Genomic DNA, 18100 nt, shown 5'->3' with positions numbered 1-18100 from the left:
GACACTGAACAAACTTTGAGTCTGTTCATCATTGGCCTCTTGAATTGGTTAACTGATTAAACACAACTGTTCATCATTGGCCTCTTGAATTGGTTAACTGATTAAACACAACTAAATGTGCAGACTGTCAAAAATATTCATATAGCTTTTGAGACAGTAAAAAGAAAAAGCCGAATAACTTGCAAATGTAATTAAGGATGACTGTTTAAAAGGCATATATTCTAGATGTCTGGTTGTGGGTACCTAACAATGGAAAACTGTTAGGTTGGACCCCCTCCCCTGGCTTCTTGTACTGGAGAAAAGCACCACCACTAGTGCAACAAATCCTTGCAATCCACCCCATTGTCTGTCCCACCTCCCTATTTTTGACCCTGTGATGCTTGGGGGAGATTTGGGGGATGCCTTTGCAAACTTTTGTTTGCATGCACAGATGAACATTAGTTTGCTGCCCATACCCTCTCCATAACTGCTTATCCAGGGACTAAACATTGCTGGATGTTTTTGAGCCACAGGTATTATATAATAAGTTCAATCAGTTCCATTGCAAGAATAAATATTGAAGTAAACAGTTTTAACCATTTTTTCTCTCTAAAGGAAAGCACTGTGGCTTGTTTACTTATTTTATTAAAACATTTATATCCCTCCTTTCCTCTTGGTTCTGGATTTATATAGACCCACATGCACTAGTTTTTTATGACTTGCAAGGCCGGAGTGAAAGTAAGCTGGCAGACTGGTAAAGAGTACAGGCAAGGAAGGGGCCAAAGTGGTACCTTCTCCTGCTTTGAGCTCCCCACTCCCCAAGATAAATTTAACTTACTTTCACTGCTGTTGCCAAGAGCATTAAAAAAAAGAACAACCCAGCATTCGAAAAAGGTCTTGCTGCCACCTTTCCTGCGGTCTGAATTATACATCCCAGGCTTACTGCCTCAATATTCCACTAGATCATTCAGCTGAAGGGTTGCCTGGGATTCCTCGAAGTCGAGTGTTCACAGAATCTCACCCCCCACACACACACCCAAGCTTTCATCTGCACTGTGCAGCCAGCCCAGAATCCATTAAGACTCCATCTATCTAGAGCTACGACTACATCACCAATGGTCTCAGTGGCTTCATTTCAAGTGCATTAGAGCTAATTGATCGACAGTAACGCACCCTCAAAATAAACACCAAGGTTGTTTCTCTGCCACCGGGGGGGGGGGGTGGGGGGTGGAGGCAGCTGTTGCTTGTGTGTGTAAAGTGCCGTCAAGTCGCAGCTGACTTATGGCGACCCCTTTTTGGGGTTTTCATGGCAAGAGACTAACAGAGGTGGTTTGCCAGTGCCTTCCTCTGCACAGCAACCCTGGTCTTCCTTGGTGGTCTCCCATCCAAATACTAACCAGGGCTGACCCTGCATAGCTTCTGAGATCTGACGAGATCAGGCTAGCCTGGGCCATCCAGGTCAGGGCAGCTGTTGCTTAACCACATGATAGTAAGCAAATTGAGGTTACTAAAATGGAGACACGAGGGTGGGGGGAAGGAGGGAAGAAATAACAGGATAGTTTCCCATGGGTGTGTTGGGGTTACCCCAGCAGTAGGTACAGGTTTCAAGGGTCAGTGCCCTGCCTAGTAGAAACGCCTCTCTCAGGGCCAAACGAGACGTTACATCTGGCATGGGACAGAGTTCCCCGACCCATTTTACAGAGCATGCGGAGCTGTAAGCAGTCAGACCCCTCCTCCCGCTAAGGGGTGCCATGAAGGCCCAGGGGTCTTCATGGCACCCCTTGGCATAAGAGCAAGACACTGCTCCCCACAAAATGGATGCCTTTCAGAGAGTTTTGGGATCCATCTTGTGTGTCAAGCCTGGGCAAGAAGGCGGTTGGACTCTGAACTCTTCCCCTGGCCCTCAGGTGTGCCTGGCTGGACAATGGGGCCAGCTAATCCCCATTGAGACACCCTAAGGTCATTTCATCAGCGCTCCGAGCAGACCACTACTTTGTGCTAGGCCAGGTCGTCTCAGGTGACTGCCGGCTACTGGTCTTGAGAGCAGGCTGTTATCTCAGGAATGCAGGAATCCGGGGGAGTCCCGCCAGGAGCTGGCAACCAAAATAAAGCCGGCGTGCGGAGGCAAAGTCAAAAGTCCGGTCCAAGGGTCAGAAGTCCATTTATCAAAGTCTAGGAGCGTCAGCAACAAAAGTCAGAGGTCCTTTTGCAACAATTGCTTTCGCAACGTTTGTCTGTTCCAAGCCTGGTTTTAAGCTGTTTCTCTTTGCCTTAGTTCTCATCCTCAGACAACTCCCAGTCTTGGAGCCGTCTCCTTAGTGCCTGGAGGCGCGCACTTCTCCTTTTACTTTGCAACTCCATTCTTCCTTTTTGCCTGTGCTGTTGTTGAGTGGCTTCAGGTGAGCTGGGTGGGTCCTGCTTCTGTGGAGTTACAGCTGCATCTGGTTGTGTCGAAGGAGGTGATTCTGCATTTACTCAGCAGGGCTAGTGTTTACTCCTACCTGTTGTCCTTCACCCTGCCCTGCATTCTCAGCTGCCTGAGGTGCAATGCCCGTTATTTCTCCCTGCTCAGGCTCTTCCTCTGATAATGCTTCACCTGTTGAAGTCTGGGCCATGACATACTTACCCTATTTGCACCCAGCCCGGCAATCAATCAGTATTCAAGAGAATAGCCCAGGCATTCTCTTGGGTCCTGCCGACTCATCAAGCCTCTCCTATTTTTGTTCGAACTCCGGAAAAGCAATCAATTCTTTGTCTCTGCCTTTCTTGCCAGCTTACCTCATACCACCTCAGTACCCATTTGGGGTTATAAATATTGGTGCTTTGGCCATTCACAGTGTGTACGTGCATTCTGGATCCGTGCTCACACCCCTGCTTGCATGTGGACTGTTTCCTTTGCTCCTGGAAATGCTGGCCATTTTCCTTTACAGTGCTGCTTTCCATGGACATCACTTCAAGACTGGTAACTATCATCCATCCCTGAATGACAGTTAACCACTACACCCCGCTAGCTCGCAGGGTAAGAGCAGTGATTTGGAGCGGTAGACTCTGATCTGGAGAACCGGGTTTGATTCCCCACTTCTCCACAGGAGCGGCGAAGGCTAATCTGGTGAACTGGGTTGGTGTCCCCACTCCTACACACGAAGCCAGCTGGGTGACCTTGGGCTAGTCACAGCTCTCTTAGAGCTCTCTCAGTCCCACCTACCTCACAGGGTGTCTGTTGTGGGGAGGGGAAGGGAAGGTGATTGTAAGCCAGTTTGATTCTTCCTTAAATGGTAGAGAAAGTCGGCATATAAAAACCAACTCTTCTTCTTCTTCTGAAACCCTATCCAACTTCCTCCCTTTTCTCTTAGTGAGCTCATGTATGTTCTGTGTGTGTATGTTCATTGCTTAAAATATATTACTTGTTTGACTATTTTTGATTCTTTAATAAAACTATATTTTAATTATACAACTGCCTGCTCATGTGAGAGTTTTCTCCCAGGGCAATCCTGGTATACATAGTTAATAGATCCCAGTTATCCCCTCTTGCTCTCCGTCTCCAGCTAACTCCCCCAAGTAAAGTAGAGCCCCATAGAGGATCAAATATTCCCCTCATGGCCATTTCCACTAGGGAAAATTGGGGAGGGGGGAAGAGTCTCCTTCCTCTGTGCTGTGCTCCAGAGCCAAATTCACAAAGTCACATCTGTCTATAAAATGGGTCAGGGAACCCCAGCACAATTCATGGCAATGTATCCTCTAATGCCTGTGAGTAAGATGAGGGAAACCCTTTAGGGAAATCACAGGTGACCCAAACGTTTTGAGATTCCACGTGAGTTACTTTAAACACTTAAGTATCAGATGCGCTTTGCTTGAAGATGCAAGAAGCGCTTGGCCCAAGCAATACTAATAAGGAGCAAACCGTGTAAAGGTGAAAGGAATCGTTAAAATCTTTTCCTTATTATCCAGCCAGCGTGCTATTAGCATAAGTAGAATTGTTGCCTCTTCAAATTGGATTCTTAACCTTAAGAGTGCCTCCTAAGGTGAATGACTAAATCGCTCACTACCAGCACGCCTCACCTATGGGAAGACGACTTAAATGGAGGGCTCCAGTATGCACTATGCAACCCTAAGCAGAGTTACAACCCTTCCAAGTCCACTGAAGTCAATGGGCCTAGAAGGGTGTGAGTCTGCTTAGGACTGCACTGAAACACAAGTTTCCCCTCTTATGGGATCACCACATTACAGCCAGAGAATGCAAAATACTACCATCATGGTTAGAAGAGAAACAAATTGACTCCCCCCAGTTTTCTGAACAATTTGCTAAATTTGATGAAGAATGTTCTCAGGACCAGCAAATGCTTAATTATGCAGCAGTGAACATTTGGAGCATGTGATGGCTGGCATGCAGGATCTATCAGAATTTGACAGGACATGACATATATCAGTCAAACTTTGACACTCGCAGACATGCAGCAATAGATTTGAGAGAATCCAACACAGGAGAAGCAGCGCCTATCAGTATTGCACAGAACCACAGCTGACAATGCTGCAGTCCTGTGCATACTTACCTGGGAGTAAGACCCAATTAATTTGTCAGGACTTACTTCTCTAATAGGATTAGGCTGTTAAAAGGTAAAAGGTAAGGTAAAGGTCCCCTGTGCAAGCACCGGGTCATTCCTGACCCATGGGGTGACGTCACATCCCGACATTTCCTAGGCAGACTATGTTTGCGGGGTGGTTTACCAGTGCCTTCCCCAGTCATCTTCCCTTTACCCCCAGCAAGCTGGGTACTCATTTTACCAACCTTGGAAGGATGGAAGGCTGAGTCAACCTTGAGCCGGCTACCTGAAACCAACTTCTGTAGGGATCGAATTCAGGTTGTGAGCAGAGCTTGGACTGCAGTACTGCAGCTTACCACTCTGCACCACGGGGCTCTTTTTAGGTGGTTAATGTAGTAAAATTGTATTTGAACCTTCCTTCATTTAGCCAATCAAATTATGCATATCTTGAATTTTGATGGTAAATGTCAATTTCAAAATTCAGATGTTACATTTTGAATTCAAATGTTCGTATTCAAATCTAGTATTTGGAATTTTGAAACTTCAGCACCCAGTACCAGCCCGTCCACTAGGTGCACCTCTCCCCACAACAGACACCTTGTGATATAGGTGGGGCTGAGAGAGTTCGGGGCGAACTGTGACTAGCCCAAGGACACCCAGCTGGCTTCATGTGTAGGAGTGGGGAAACCAACCTGGTTCACCAGATTAGAGTTCACCACTCTTAACAACTACACCACGCTGGCTCTCCTAGAAGGGAGACCTAGCTTGGTGGAGGAGCACATAATTGGAGTACGGAAGGTTTCAGTGGCAATTCCCCAAGATTAAAAGTGAAAAGAAATTAACATAAATCTAGTTATTCTGGATGAGACTAACCGTGCATTTAGTCCAGCACCCTGTTTCCAGTGGTAGCCAATGAGATGCTACTGGGGAAACCAACCAGGTTCACCAGATTAGAGGCCACCGCTCCTAACCACTACTCCACGCTGGCTGTTGTTACTTCCCAAATACTCTCCAAGAGTGATTTTCAGGCTCTGCAGAACTGTGAGCAAGCCCAGGAATGTTCCACACCCTCAGAAAAACAAAACTGTTTTGTCCCTAAGGTTGTCTAGGCCTGATTTAATTCTTTTTTGTCCCTCAGGTGGACTAGGCCTGATTCAATTTTCAGTGTTCAGTACATATTTCCAAGTTCGCTATTCCTCCACTCCATTTTTTTTCTTGCTCTTTTTCACTTTGGTGATCCACTCCACTGCCCCCTCCCAAATAAACAGACACAGGCTGCCAAAAGCCCCTCTGTTTCACAATTTTAGAAGCCGCATCATTGCCCAAAGTCTTGGGAGTGAAATGTATTTCACACCAAGACTTTGGGGGACCATTTGTGTTGTTGCTGCTGCCTTGCCATGACTATAAAGACAAAAAATATGGAAACAAACCCATATACCCGAAATTGATGATTGGAAAGGAAAACTTTTGGAATATGCAGTAATGGCTAAAATGACTGATGAATTAAATCTTAAATCCTGCGAACCTACTGAGCAATTTCAGGAAAAGTGGGCATCTTTTTATACATATATGAAATGCAATTAATATAATTAATCTATGTTAAAATATTATAATACTTTGTCGAATACTTTTTACCTTTAATAACTGTCTAATAAGAATAAGAACTTAGAAAATACAAGAGATATTATGAAGCAATAACTTTAAACCAATGTTACTTTGTAACTTTACTGTACTCAGAAATCATTATATAATACTGTATTGTTTTTACAATGTTAACAGCTATCCCCTTCCTTTTTTCCTTTCCTGTACCCCTTAAAGATATAAAGAAAATAAATTAAATTAAATTAAAAAAAAAAAGACAAAAAATATGGGCCAGGGGGAATAGTGAGTAAAAAATACATTAAAAGCTTTATTGGGTTGAAAAGTTCCCCAGCGCTTGGACAGCTAAACTTAGGAATACTGAAAAGGTTCTCCCCTCCCCTCAAAAAACATTTTCACTTCCCTAGGTATAGCTGAAGGTTTTTTGTTGTTTTCACTGTTTTGTTTTTTGCCATCAAGTGACAGCCGACTTATGCCAACCCCTGGTGGGTTTTCAAGGCAAGAGATGCTCAGAGGTGGCTTGCCATTGCCTGTCTCTGCATAGGGACCCTGGACTTCCTTGGTGGTCTCCCATCCAAGTACTAACCAGGGCTGACCCTGCTTAGCTTCCAAGATCTGACAAGACTGGGCTAGCCAGGTCAGGCCTGCTGTTCTATAGAGCTTTAAAAATCTCCCTTTCAGAACATCTGTATAGCTTAGCGTGAGCGGTGCCTATAAACTGCACGGAAAATAGACTTAAACTTCCATGCACGTGCAGCATCTCATTTTATATTACAAGCCAATTTGGAACTTTTCAAGACAATTACATTCAGTTCCTAATATATGTGACCTAGGTAAATTCATCCTCTGAGCAAAGTAATTACAAATTTTGTCAGCATCACTGAAGGAAATTAAACCTTCTAGCATTGCCCCTGGAAAAAATTTCACCCCTCAGAAGTGGTAAAACATGTAAAAACACGTTATCTTTTCAAGTGTGAAGAGAAAAGTAAGCCTCCAATTTTAATCTGAAAACGAGTGCCTCAGATATCAAAGGTCTAGGGAACACTACATTAGGCCCAGCTACACAGGAGGGAAAGGGAACTGTCCCAGGTGTGATGGATTTCCTCCCTGGAGCCCAAAACTCACCATCAGGTTTCTTCTGAAGTTTTTAATCTGTATAATCAGAATATTCCAGATACTGGAGAAATGTGATATTTGTGCCAATAACCCAGCTGGGGGGAAGAGGAGGTCACGTATGCCCAGGCGACTACAGGGATCTCAGAGTAGGAGGTAAAGGGTGAATTACACACATGCACACACACACACAATCCCAAATGGGACTTAAAGTATCTGCAGTCTCCTAAAAACTGTGTAGTGTCAGAGTGACCTCAAGTGTTTAGACTGAGGTATTACAGATCAGGAACTCCACAGCTGGTATTTCTGCAGACTTAATATAAATGTTGTACCCAGATTCAGGGCAGTTGTCAGCAGATAATGAACAGTTTCACATGGAGGTGGTAGCAAATGTATAGATTCTCCCTGATGCATTGCAGATCGCCATCGCCACACCAAAAAACCTGATCCTTCCTCACAGAAGATCCTCAGTGGTAACACTGGTACTAGCAGCTGCTTCAGTGCAGCAACAGAGAGCGTGAGGAGGGCTGCCAATTTTTCTGCAAGCCTTTGACAGTCGTTTGGTCCACAGACCTTATCAGATGATAACCATTATTTCTCTGCTTTGAAAAAATGTAACTGGCATGATGTAGTGGTTAGAATGCTGGACTGGGATCGGGGAGACCCAGGTTTGAATCTCCACTCGAAGCAGCAGAAGCAGAAGAGTTTGTTTTTATATGCCGACTTTCTCTACCACTTAAGGGAGAATCAAACTGGCTTACAATCACCTTCCCTTCCCCTCCCCACAACAGATACCCTGTGAGGTAGGTGAGGCTGAGAGAGCTCTAAGAGAGCTGTAACTTGCCCAAGGTCACCCAGCTGGCTTCGTGTGTAGGAGTGGGGAATCAAACCCGGTTCTCCAGATCAGACTCCACCACTCCAAATCACCACTCTTAACCACTACACTACACCACGCTGGCTCTCTGCTGTGGAAGCTCGCTGGATGACCTTGGGCCAGTTACGGTTTCTCACATAGCCTACCTCATAGGATGGCTGTTGTGAAGATGAAAAGGAAGAGTCAAGAACAATGTTGTAAGCTGTGCTGGGTTCCCAAGGGGGTGAAAAGCAGGGTATAAATGTCTAAATAAACCAATAAAGGTACAACAGTAGAGGGGGGAGGTCTGGTTCACTGATAGACCTAGCAGTGAAACCTGGTTGAAATTTCACCGGAGCTGTGAACCCACTAGAATGGAATTCAAGTAGATTAGTGGTTCCCAAAGGGGGCGGTGGGATTACCTAGGGGGGCACTAAGAGGTAAAAGGTACAGCAGGGGGCGCGCTAGAGGTGGTCCCCTTCAACTGTGTTGTTCACTAATTTACAATAGATCTAGCTATGGCACCATGCTGGCAAATTTGGCGGAAACTATCAGAATTTTCCCCCAGTCTTTGAAGAGCTGGTACCATCAGTTTTGTTGAATAAATTTCAACGAAAAAGTTTTAATTTGATTTTGAATAGATGTGCAATTAATTGTTACTGTTTTGAATTTTTATTGTTATCTTCTTTAGTGAGTCGTGCAAACCCTTATTTTGAATAATGTTTTTTATAGGATAGGGTGGGGGGGTGGCCCAAAAGGTTTGGGAACCTCTGAAGTAGATGATCAGTTTCCAAGGCCAACCGAGCATTATAGCACTGTCATTATAATAACACTAAGGTAATATTTATCACATTCTTTGAAAACGAGCTATGTAAGTGCTGACCAACAGTGTAGTGTAGTGGTTAGAGTGTCAGCCTATGATATGGGAGACTCAGGTGTGAATCCCTACTATGCCAAGGGAGCTTGCTGGGTGACCTTGGGCCAGTCACACACTCACAGCTTAACGTACCTCACAGGGTTATTGTGAGGATAAAATGGAAGAGAGGAGAACAATTTAAGCTGCTTTGGGCCCCCATTGGGGAGAAAGGACAGGTATAAATGAAGCAGATAAACAGATAATAAGAACTGTGAATTAAGCTGGATCTTCCGTCTTCTTGGCGTTACTCACCTCTGGCTACTGCCCAGCAATACCATGTGGTGGTGGGTTTTAACTCCAAAATGGCCAAAAGGGATGTTCCCCATCAAGTAGCAGAAGTGAGCTGCCTCCGTTAACCCCTTCCCAGCTGTGGAAGAAAAGGGTCAACATATTAAATTTGGAATAGATCATAATACACACCTCTTTTAAAAGTTAGCATTGGAAAGGGAAAGGGTTTGAACTGGGAAAGGGGAAGGGGTTGTACTGCAACTCTTCTCCTTAGAATACATCCCACTCTTTCATCTGATTTACCGAAAATCTGTGGAAGGTTTATTGTTCATAATATTTTACTGTTTCCAGACTAAAGAACACTTCTGTGTTATTGGGGATGGGTGGGCAGAGTTGGGGCCAGCAGGGGTAGAATGCTAACTCACAAAGGAGGTAGGCATGCAGTCTAGTACAATGTGCCACAAACATAAAACAATAACACAAAATACATGCAGAGCCCGTAACTCTGTAGTCTGCACATCCACCATCTGCAACGCAAGAGCCCCATGCATTGAGGAAGGCTTCTTGCGCCAGAGGAAAATGTCATTGCTGGTGGAAAGGATCCACAGGCCTTTTATGCATGGCTGTTTCCCTGAATTCCACACCTAGGTGCCAGTGTTCTGGCATTGCTTCCCACAATATTGATGACATAGAAATGAAGGAAGAATATAGGTCAAGCAGAATCACACAGAAAGAACCACTCCATCTTGGTATTTCAAGATTAACAGAGTAGACTACAAAAATGATGGAATACGCGACTATGGCAAGACTAACGAATTTGCTTCAAGGAAAACAGACAGAAGAACACCAACAAAAATGGCGATCATCCTATGACAAATAAGGCTGAGAAATTATTTCCAACTATGGAAATAATTAGGTCATAATACAAGAAATGTATATGATAAGGTCACTTTTAAGTCAAAATATAATAATGTTAAAATTAAAATGGTATAGATGTTTATTTTGATATAGCAATGATGGAAAACCTAATAGTTTATTAGTATAGAAATACATAGTATAAAGCAACATGAAACATACTGTATAAAGCAACATGAAATGATGGTCAGGGTTGCTGGGCATTGAAGCTGGGTTTCAGGGGCTACAAACTGTGTGTTACTCTATTTTTCCCATCCCTTTCTTTCTGTATCAAAGAAATCAATAAAAAATAAAAAGAAAAGAAAAAAGAAAGAACCATTGCCAAGCATTTGGACAAGAAAATCAGTATGGTCGTAGCTCTTTCCATATGATCCTCCCTCCCCCGCCCCCCCCCCCCCCACACGATTCCTGCTTTTCTATTTTGCCGGAATGGTGTGAGATAGAAACAGCCACTGAGAAACAGCAATCATGCTACCCCCATGAGGCAAAAAGTTTCTTTAAAATTTAATTTACATCCCACTTTCCCCCCTTATTGGGGATCCAAAGCAGCTTTTTCCATTGTTCACCTAATCTTCACAACAACAACCTTGAAAACAAACCTGGAAATATAGAGCTAGAAGGGACCCCAATGGTCATCTAGGCCAACATCCTGCACAATGCAGGAAATTCACAGCTACCCACCCCCCCACTCCCCCAGTGACCGCTGCTATATGCTCAGAGGAAGGCAAAAATCCTCCAAGATCCCAGGCCAATCTGGCCTGGAGAAAACATCCTCCCTGGCCCCAAAGTGACGATTGGCATTACCCTGAGCATATGAGAAAGGGACACTAGAGCCAAGCACCGACTCATCCCTTCCTGCCCTCCCTCTCACGATCTGCCTAAATTCATAGTGAGTCATAGAATCAGTATTGCTGTCAGATGGACATCTAGCCTCTGTTTCCAAAGAAGCAGAGGAGAGCCCACCACCTCCCAAGAAAGCCTATTCCACTGAGGAACCACTCTAACTGTCAGGAAGTTCTTCCTAATGTTTAGCCAAAAACTCTTTTTTGATTTAATTTCAAGCCATTGGATCTGATCTGATCATCTAGAGCAGAGGTGGGGAACGTCAGGCCCGGGGGCCGTTTCAGGCCAGCGAAACTATTTGGTCTGGCCCTTCGTGGGTCCTGGCAGAGCTCTCGCTCAGAAGGGATCTAAGACTGGCGACCATCCTCTGCCACCAGGTGGGTGAGCGCGCCACCGGTTGGATGCCTACCTGCTTGCCCGTGCCGGGGGGGTGGGGGGTCACCTGGGGCAGCTGCCTGCATGGGGCTTGGTGAGCTAATTTTTAAGTTGATAATTTAGTACGGCCCGTGAACGATGTTATAAATATCCAGATGGCCTTTGGTGGAAAAAAGGTTCCCCACCCCTGATCTAGAGCAACACAAAACAACTCTGCTCCATCCTCTATATATGACAGTCTTTGAAATACTTGAAAGGGACCATCATATCACCTCTCAGTCGTCTCCTCTCTAGGCTAAACATACACAGCTCCTTCAAACATTCCTTATAGGACTTGGTTAACAGACCCTTCGCTATTTTTGTCACCCTCCGCTGGACACTCAGTCGTCTCCTCTCTAGGCTAAACATACACAGCTCCTTCAAACTTTCCTTATAGGACTTGGTTAACAGACCCTTCGCTATTTTTGTCACCCTCCGCTGGACACTTTCCAGCTTATCAACATCCTTGTTAAATTGTGGTGCTCAAAACTGAACATAATACTCCAAGTCAGGTCTAACCAGAGCAGAGTAAAGTGGTACCATCACTTCGTGTGATCCAGACACTATACTTCTGTTGATACAGCCCAAAATCATTTTGTTAGTTTTAGCCCAGTTTTCCAGCCTGTCAAGATCGCCCGAATCTTGATTCTGACTTCTACTGTATTTGCTGCCCCTCACAATTTAGTATCATCACAAGCACTCTTGTGAGGGTTGGTTAGGCTGAGAGATTGTGACAGGCCCAAGGTCTCCTGGAGAGCTTCCATGGCTGAGTAGGGGATTTGAACCTGATCATCCCAGGTCCTAGTCCAGGAGTGGGGAACCTTTTTTCTGCCAAGGGCCAGTTAGATATTTATAACATGATTTGCGGGGCATACAAAATTATCAACTTAAAAATTAGCTGACCAATACGTTTGTCCATGGCCCTGGTGGGAAAGGGTTAACACAGTTTCTTGGGCAGTCCTAGCGGCTCCATAGCTAACAACTCTTCTGCAAGGGGGGAAAAAAGTTCCTTTTCTTGGCAAAACAAACTCACATCTGCCTTGAATAGAGGCTATTCCTGTCCGCGGGACGGGGCGGATCACCAGCCTTAGATCCTTCTGAGCTAGAGATCTGCCAGGACCCACAAAGGGCCAGACCAAATGATTTCACGGGCCTTAAACGGCCCCCGGGCCTGACGTTTCCCACCCCTGTCCTAGTCTGACACTCTAACCACTATGCCACAACAGCACCTTAAGTGCACTTAAAGAGTGAGGTTTTCTTTCTCTGCACAATGTGTTTATGTGTTCATGTTTCATGGCTCTCCTCACCCAATGTGTCTCCCATGGTAACAACAGCTCTGTGGTTCAGCTCAGCATCTCCCACCTGATTGGACAGGATGACGGCCAGGTGAGGCCTCCAGTCTCCCCATTTGTCATCCCCACAGCACTGTTGGGAAGGGGGCAGCGGGGAGAGAAGAAAATGCACGAAATGAAAAACATTGTACGTATACTGCTTTTAAAAAAATCAGTACCCTGCCCTCAGCAATCCTCAAGGCAGAGGACGATATAAAAATACAAAAAAGAAAAGAAACAATAAAACTGAACACACGAATAAGAGCAGCAGAAGCAATCGTAGATGGAAACAGCAGAAAACCACAATGTTAAATTCAACGCTGTCATGTTTTCACGAGAAACTGAGCTCTTTACAAGAGCCTGTAGTAGGGTTGCCAACCCCCAGGTGGTGGCTGGAGATCTGCTATTACAACTGATCTCCAGGTGACACAGGTTAGTTCACTGGGAGAAAATAGCCGCTTTGGGACTCTATGGCATTATACATCACTGAAGTCCCTCCCCTCCCCAAACCCTGCCCTCCACAGTCTCTACCCCCAAAATATCCAGGTATTTCCCAACCAAGAGCTGGCAACCCTAGCCTGTAGCTCCTCAAGATGATTTCTTTGTGGGTTGTGAAAGACAGTAGTCTCTGTGAGATTAAAAGTTTTTCTGCTGGTTGTTTTAATTCTGTCATTTTTAGAGCTGTGCTGGTTTTACTGTTGTTTTCTGCCTTAAGTCCCTGTTACCTGGGAGACAGGCAGGTTTATAAATGCTTTAAATCAGTCAATAAAACAAAGAGCAGTATGTATCCTGACTGGAGGACCTGGCCAAGTAATCTGGGGCAAATGGGCAACCTCAAAATTGGAACTTAGCCTGATCACAGACTTGGATCTCTGTGGCTGAGGAAACAGAGCCCTCTTCGGGCAACAGAACAGGATAAGAATATGTAATGTCAGCCCTTGTGATAGGCAGGAAATACAAAGCCTCTGGGCTGGCCAAGCCTGATGGCACTTCTCACACTTGTGACCCTTGGTTGGTCAAAAGAACAGTGGGTTGGATCCCATCCAACTGTTCTGTTAGCCATGGCGCTTGCCCCTGATACAAGAAGCCTTCCCATGAAGGATCCTTGCATCAAAGGAAGCGCCACCGCTAGCCAAGTGGATCCACAGGATCCAACCTGATATTTCCTGTTTTCTGTACACCGACTCCAGTTGGAAGTTCCTGCCCACAGCACAGGCTAAAACAATGAACACCAGCCAAACGAATCAGTGGTTATCGTTCTTCTCTCTTGATTTTATTGTAGGTGCTGTTTCATATGACTACTTTATAATGTTCTTGTATAATGGCTATTATTCATGGCTTCAAGACTTTTTACCTAGGAAGTAATCTATACATTTCAAAAATATCAAACACCCACCTATTCCAAACTCTTTTCAAATATGGTTACTCATTGCTCTGGCCTAGCCCACACACACCCATTTAATGATGTCTGGCTCTGTCCCTTAGACAAGGCCTTCTACACCTTTTCTTATCTTCCTCCTCCTCATCTTCCTTGTGGAACAAGGGCATCCTGATAAAAGTCTGCCAAGCTAAACTACTAAACCAGGGGTGTCAAACTCAATTGTTACGAGGGTTGAATATGACATAAATGTCACTTGGTAGGGCCGGGCCATGCCTCGCCACCCCAGATAAAGAGTGGGAGAAATGGCTGCCATGGCTGGTTTGTTGGCCAGATAAGAGCTCTCAAGGGGCCGGATTTGGCCCATTGGCCTTATGTTTGACACCCCTGTCCTAGACACTATGTCCAACACCAGAGCATGGAATTCTGAAAATGAACGATGGTGGGCTACCACTCATGTGTCATTATCGGCATCACCACCTGAAATAAGCAAGGCAGACCTACTGGCAAGCGTCTCCCAAACGCTTAAGGGAACTGCTCTTGTGTTGAAGCGAACCATCCGCATTTTGTCATGCCTGGTAAAAATGATACAAAAGGGAAATGGCAGCAGATCGTACGGCAGCCTTATGGATAAGACAGAAGCCAGATGGATTTTGAAGTGTAGCTGCTAGGCCAAAGCTAAGAAGCGCACCACCTCCCAATTTCCCTAGAAAGAAGGGGAGTCTGCCTTCAATGGAAGGTGACACTTGAGTTTGTTCGTTTACTGGGGTAGAGGCTGCAGGCTTTATTAAGGAGGAGGGTTTATTGTGAGGGGTTACTGTATTTTGTACACTTCCACAGGGAAAGGTGGGGTATAAATAATATAATAAATAAATTCTATATGGTGCAGAGGTATCAAGCCAGGGAGCCTAGCAGCAGAATGTATCCTGCCTGGCATAAACGACAGCTCATTCCTTTTCTATCAAAGCTCCCATTCAGTGGACCAAGCTCCCAGAGGAGGTGAGGGGGGTGTCCCCTCCAGACATTTTTAGGAAGCTCTGCCAGGCTTATTTGCTGTTTTAAACTGGAATTTGTAAGCTGCCTTGAACCACAAGGACAGGCAGGCTATAAATATTTTAATAAATAAAACCCTGGCCCATAATTCTCTGCACCACCATAGCAGCCTTTCAGTGGAGGGAGATGCCGAAGTGCACTCTCTGCCACTCCAAACCACCACTGCTGTTAATGTCCAGAGAGGACATTAGAGCGGTTCCTCAGTGGAACAGGCTTCCTCAGGAGGTGGTAAGCTCTCCTTCCCTGGTGGTTTATAAGAAGAGGTTAGATGGCCATCTGTCAGAAAAGCTGATTCTATGACCTTAGGCAGATCATGAGAGGGAGGGCACTTTGGCCATCTTCTGGTCATGGAGTATGGGTCACTGTGTGTGTGTGGAGGGGAGGTAGTTGTGAATTTCCTTCATTGTGCAGGGGGTTGGACTAGATGACCCTGGTGGTCCCTTCCAACTCTATGATTCTATGATTCTAGGGGGCTGCAGCTGCCAGCGGAGCAGAGGTTAGGTGACAAAACGTGTCAAGAGGGGTCATTCTCCATCCTGTAAGGCTGCCACACCTACCCCTCTTCCTTAGCCCAAACAGCTCTTCTATTGCCAATCCCCGGTTGCCTTCAGGCCACTGACTCCAGCGAGTGCAACCTGCCTATCCCAGGTTCAGACAAGCCCCCACAACCCCAAAGCCGCGGGAGAGGGCTGGATTCAGTACCAGAGACGCCTGGGGGATCCTTCCAGACATGAGCTGGAAAAGTGTCTGCAGAGGGTCATTGGAGGCCAAAGTGCTGGTAAACCTGCAAGGAGAGGACAGAGCAGTGAAGTGCTGAGGTCAGAGGACCAGGAGCATGAACGAGCAATCCTTCCCGGCGCTGGGATCTACCTACCCGCTCAAGACCCAGCTGTAGGTCCTCATGTCCATTTTGCTGGATAGAAAGAGAGCATGGCCCCACAGCTGGTTCCTCATGGCCCAATCCAGCGCTTCCTGCAAGCAAGAAAGAATCTAGTTCCCTCTCTTGTAACATCCTGTCCAATGCTAGTATGACTGGAACACAGAACATTGGGCAGGGCCATGCAGGTAAGGTCTGGGTTGCTTCACAGTGGCTGCCACTGAATTAAATATGCAAAGTATTGCTTTGGCACTGTTGGGAGAAAGAGCTGAACTAATTTTCTATGTCCTACTCTTCAAATTATTTCAAGTGAAACTGCCTTCTGCAAATTTGGACCCTCGGACCTATTATCCACCTCTGACTGGCAGCGACTTTCCAAAACAGGTCTTTCCCATCCCTTCTACCTGAAAGCATCTAGAAAAAAAGGTGAGTGAGGGGTGAAATAACAGGGGTTTACAAAGTTATGCATGGTGTAGTAACTTTTCCCCTCCCTCTTCTCTCATAATACTGGGACTTGGGGTCACCCTGTGAAATCGACTGGCAGCAAACTGAAGACACATAGAAGGAAGTACTACTGTGCTTCACACAATGGGAAGATGACTTGTGGAACTCACTGCCACAAGATTTGATGATGGTCACTGGCTTAGATTTAAGAAGAAGAGTTGGTTTTTATACCCCACTTTCCTCTAAGGAGTCTCAGAGTGACTCTCCTTCCCTTCCTCTCCCGACAATAAGCACCTTGTGAGGTAGGTGAGGCTGAGAGAGTCCAGAGAGAACTGTGACTGGCCCAAGGTCACCCAGCAGGCTCCGTATATAGGAGTGGGGAAGCCAATCCGCTTCACCAGATTAGAGTCCGTCACTCATGTGGAGGAGGGGCCCCGCTGCTCTTAACCACTACGCCAGGCTTATGGAAGATGGGTCGATTGTTTGCTGTTCAAAATCACAGCCAAATGGGGTCTCTGAATTCAGAGGCAAAATGCTTCTCATTGTCAGATACTGGGGAACGGTCAGCAGGGAAAGCGCTTATTTATGGACTTCGCAGTAGCATTTCATTGGCTGCCACTGGAAACAGTGTGTTGGACTAAATGGACTGTTAGTCTCATCCAGAATAACTAGGTTTATGTTCATTTCTTTTAACTTTTACTTTTGGGGAATTGCGGCTGGCACCTTCTGTATGCCAATTATGTGTTTCTCCACCAAGCTAGGTCCCCCTTCTAGGAGAGCCAGCATGGTGTGGTGGTTAAGAGCGGTGGTTTGGAGTGTTGGACTCTGATCTGGAGAACCAGGTTTGATTCCCCACTCCTCCACAGAAGAGGCGGAGGCTAATATGGTGAACCGGGTTGGTTTCCCCACTCCTCCACATGAAGCCAGCTGGGTGACCTTGGGCTAGTCACAGTTCTCTCTGAACTCTCTCAGCCCTACCTACCTTACAAAGTGTCTGTTGTGGGGGGGAGGAAGGGAAGGAGATTGTAAGCCGGTTTGATTCTCCTTAAAAGGTAGAGAAAGTCGGCATATAAAAACCAACTCTTCTTCTTCTACCATCAAAGCCTTTTGCTAGTGTAATAATATTGCTTAGTGTTTACAGAGCACTGTTTATTGTTCATGGTGCTTCTCAGGAGTCCTTACAACACCCTTATAACATAGTTCTCCCCTGAACAGAATTGCATCCGAGATGGCATCGAGCAATGTAGATGTTTTACACGTGGCAATTAATGTGTAGCTCTTCCACATGTCCAAGTCATCATTTAATGCTACTGAGATGAATGTGCATGTATGAATCAGGCCTTTGTGTACAAAACGCGTCAGACAGTGATATGAGCTTACTTTTTTTCTCCCATAGAAGAGGAGCTTGGTGAACTTCTCCACATTTTGCTTTGGTGTGCCAGCACTTGGTACTATCTCTCCTGTGAGAAGGTCTGGGGTCCCACAGACCTGCACTGGCCACTCCTCTTCCGTCAGGTTGATCAGATTGGCTACTGGCTCTTGTCTTTTATACTTCTCCCGGTGCCTGCAGTCTTGCATCAGCAGTTCTGCTATGTCGGACCCCACCATGGACTGCA

At 45.7% G+C, this 18100-nt stretch overlaps 1 protein-coding gene across 1 annotated transcript in view; it reads right to left on the bottom strand.

Annotated features, from left to right (window-relative positions):
- SEC16B (SEC16 homolog B, endoplasmic reticulum export factor) overlaps positions 1-18100 on the bottom strand; it is an 87163-nt gene that overhangs the window by 34718 nt on the left and 34345 nt on the right. Inside the window, exons 10-14 of the mRNA XM_056844704.1 lie at positions 17865-18095; positions 16038-16135; positions 15866-15947; positions 12709-12826; positions 9254-9368 (exon numbers count right to left, since the gene is read on the bottom strand). Coding sequence (XP_056700682.1) covers positions 9254-9368; positions 12709-12826; positions 15866-15947; positions 16038-16135; positions 17865-18095 — 644 coding nt within the window. The remainder of the gene's footprint in view (positions 1-9253; positions 9369-12708; positions 12827-15865; positions 15948-16037; positions 16136-17864; positions 18096-18100) is intronic.

This window comes from Euleptes europaea, chromosome 2 (assembly GCF_029931775.1).
Source record: "Euleptes europaea isolate rEulEur1 chromosome 2, rEulEur1.hap1, whole genome shotgun sequence".
Lineage (NCBI taxonomy): Eukaryota > Metazoa > Chordata > Lepidosauria > Squamata > Sphaerodactylidae > Euleptes > Euleptes europaea.
Note: the sequence above shows the minus strand (reverse complement) of the source record. Positions and strands in the feature narration are given on the sequence as shown.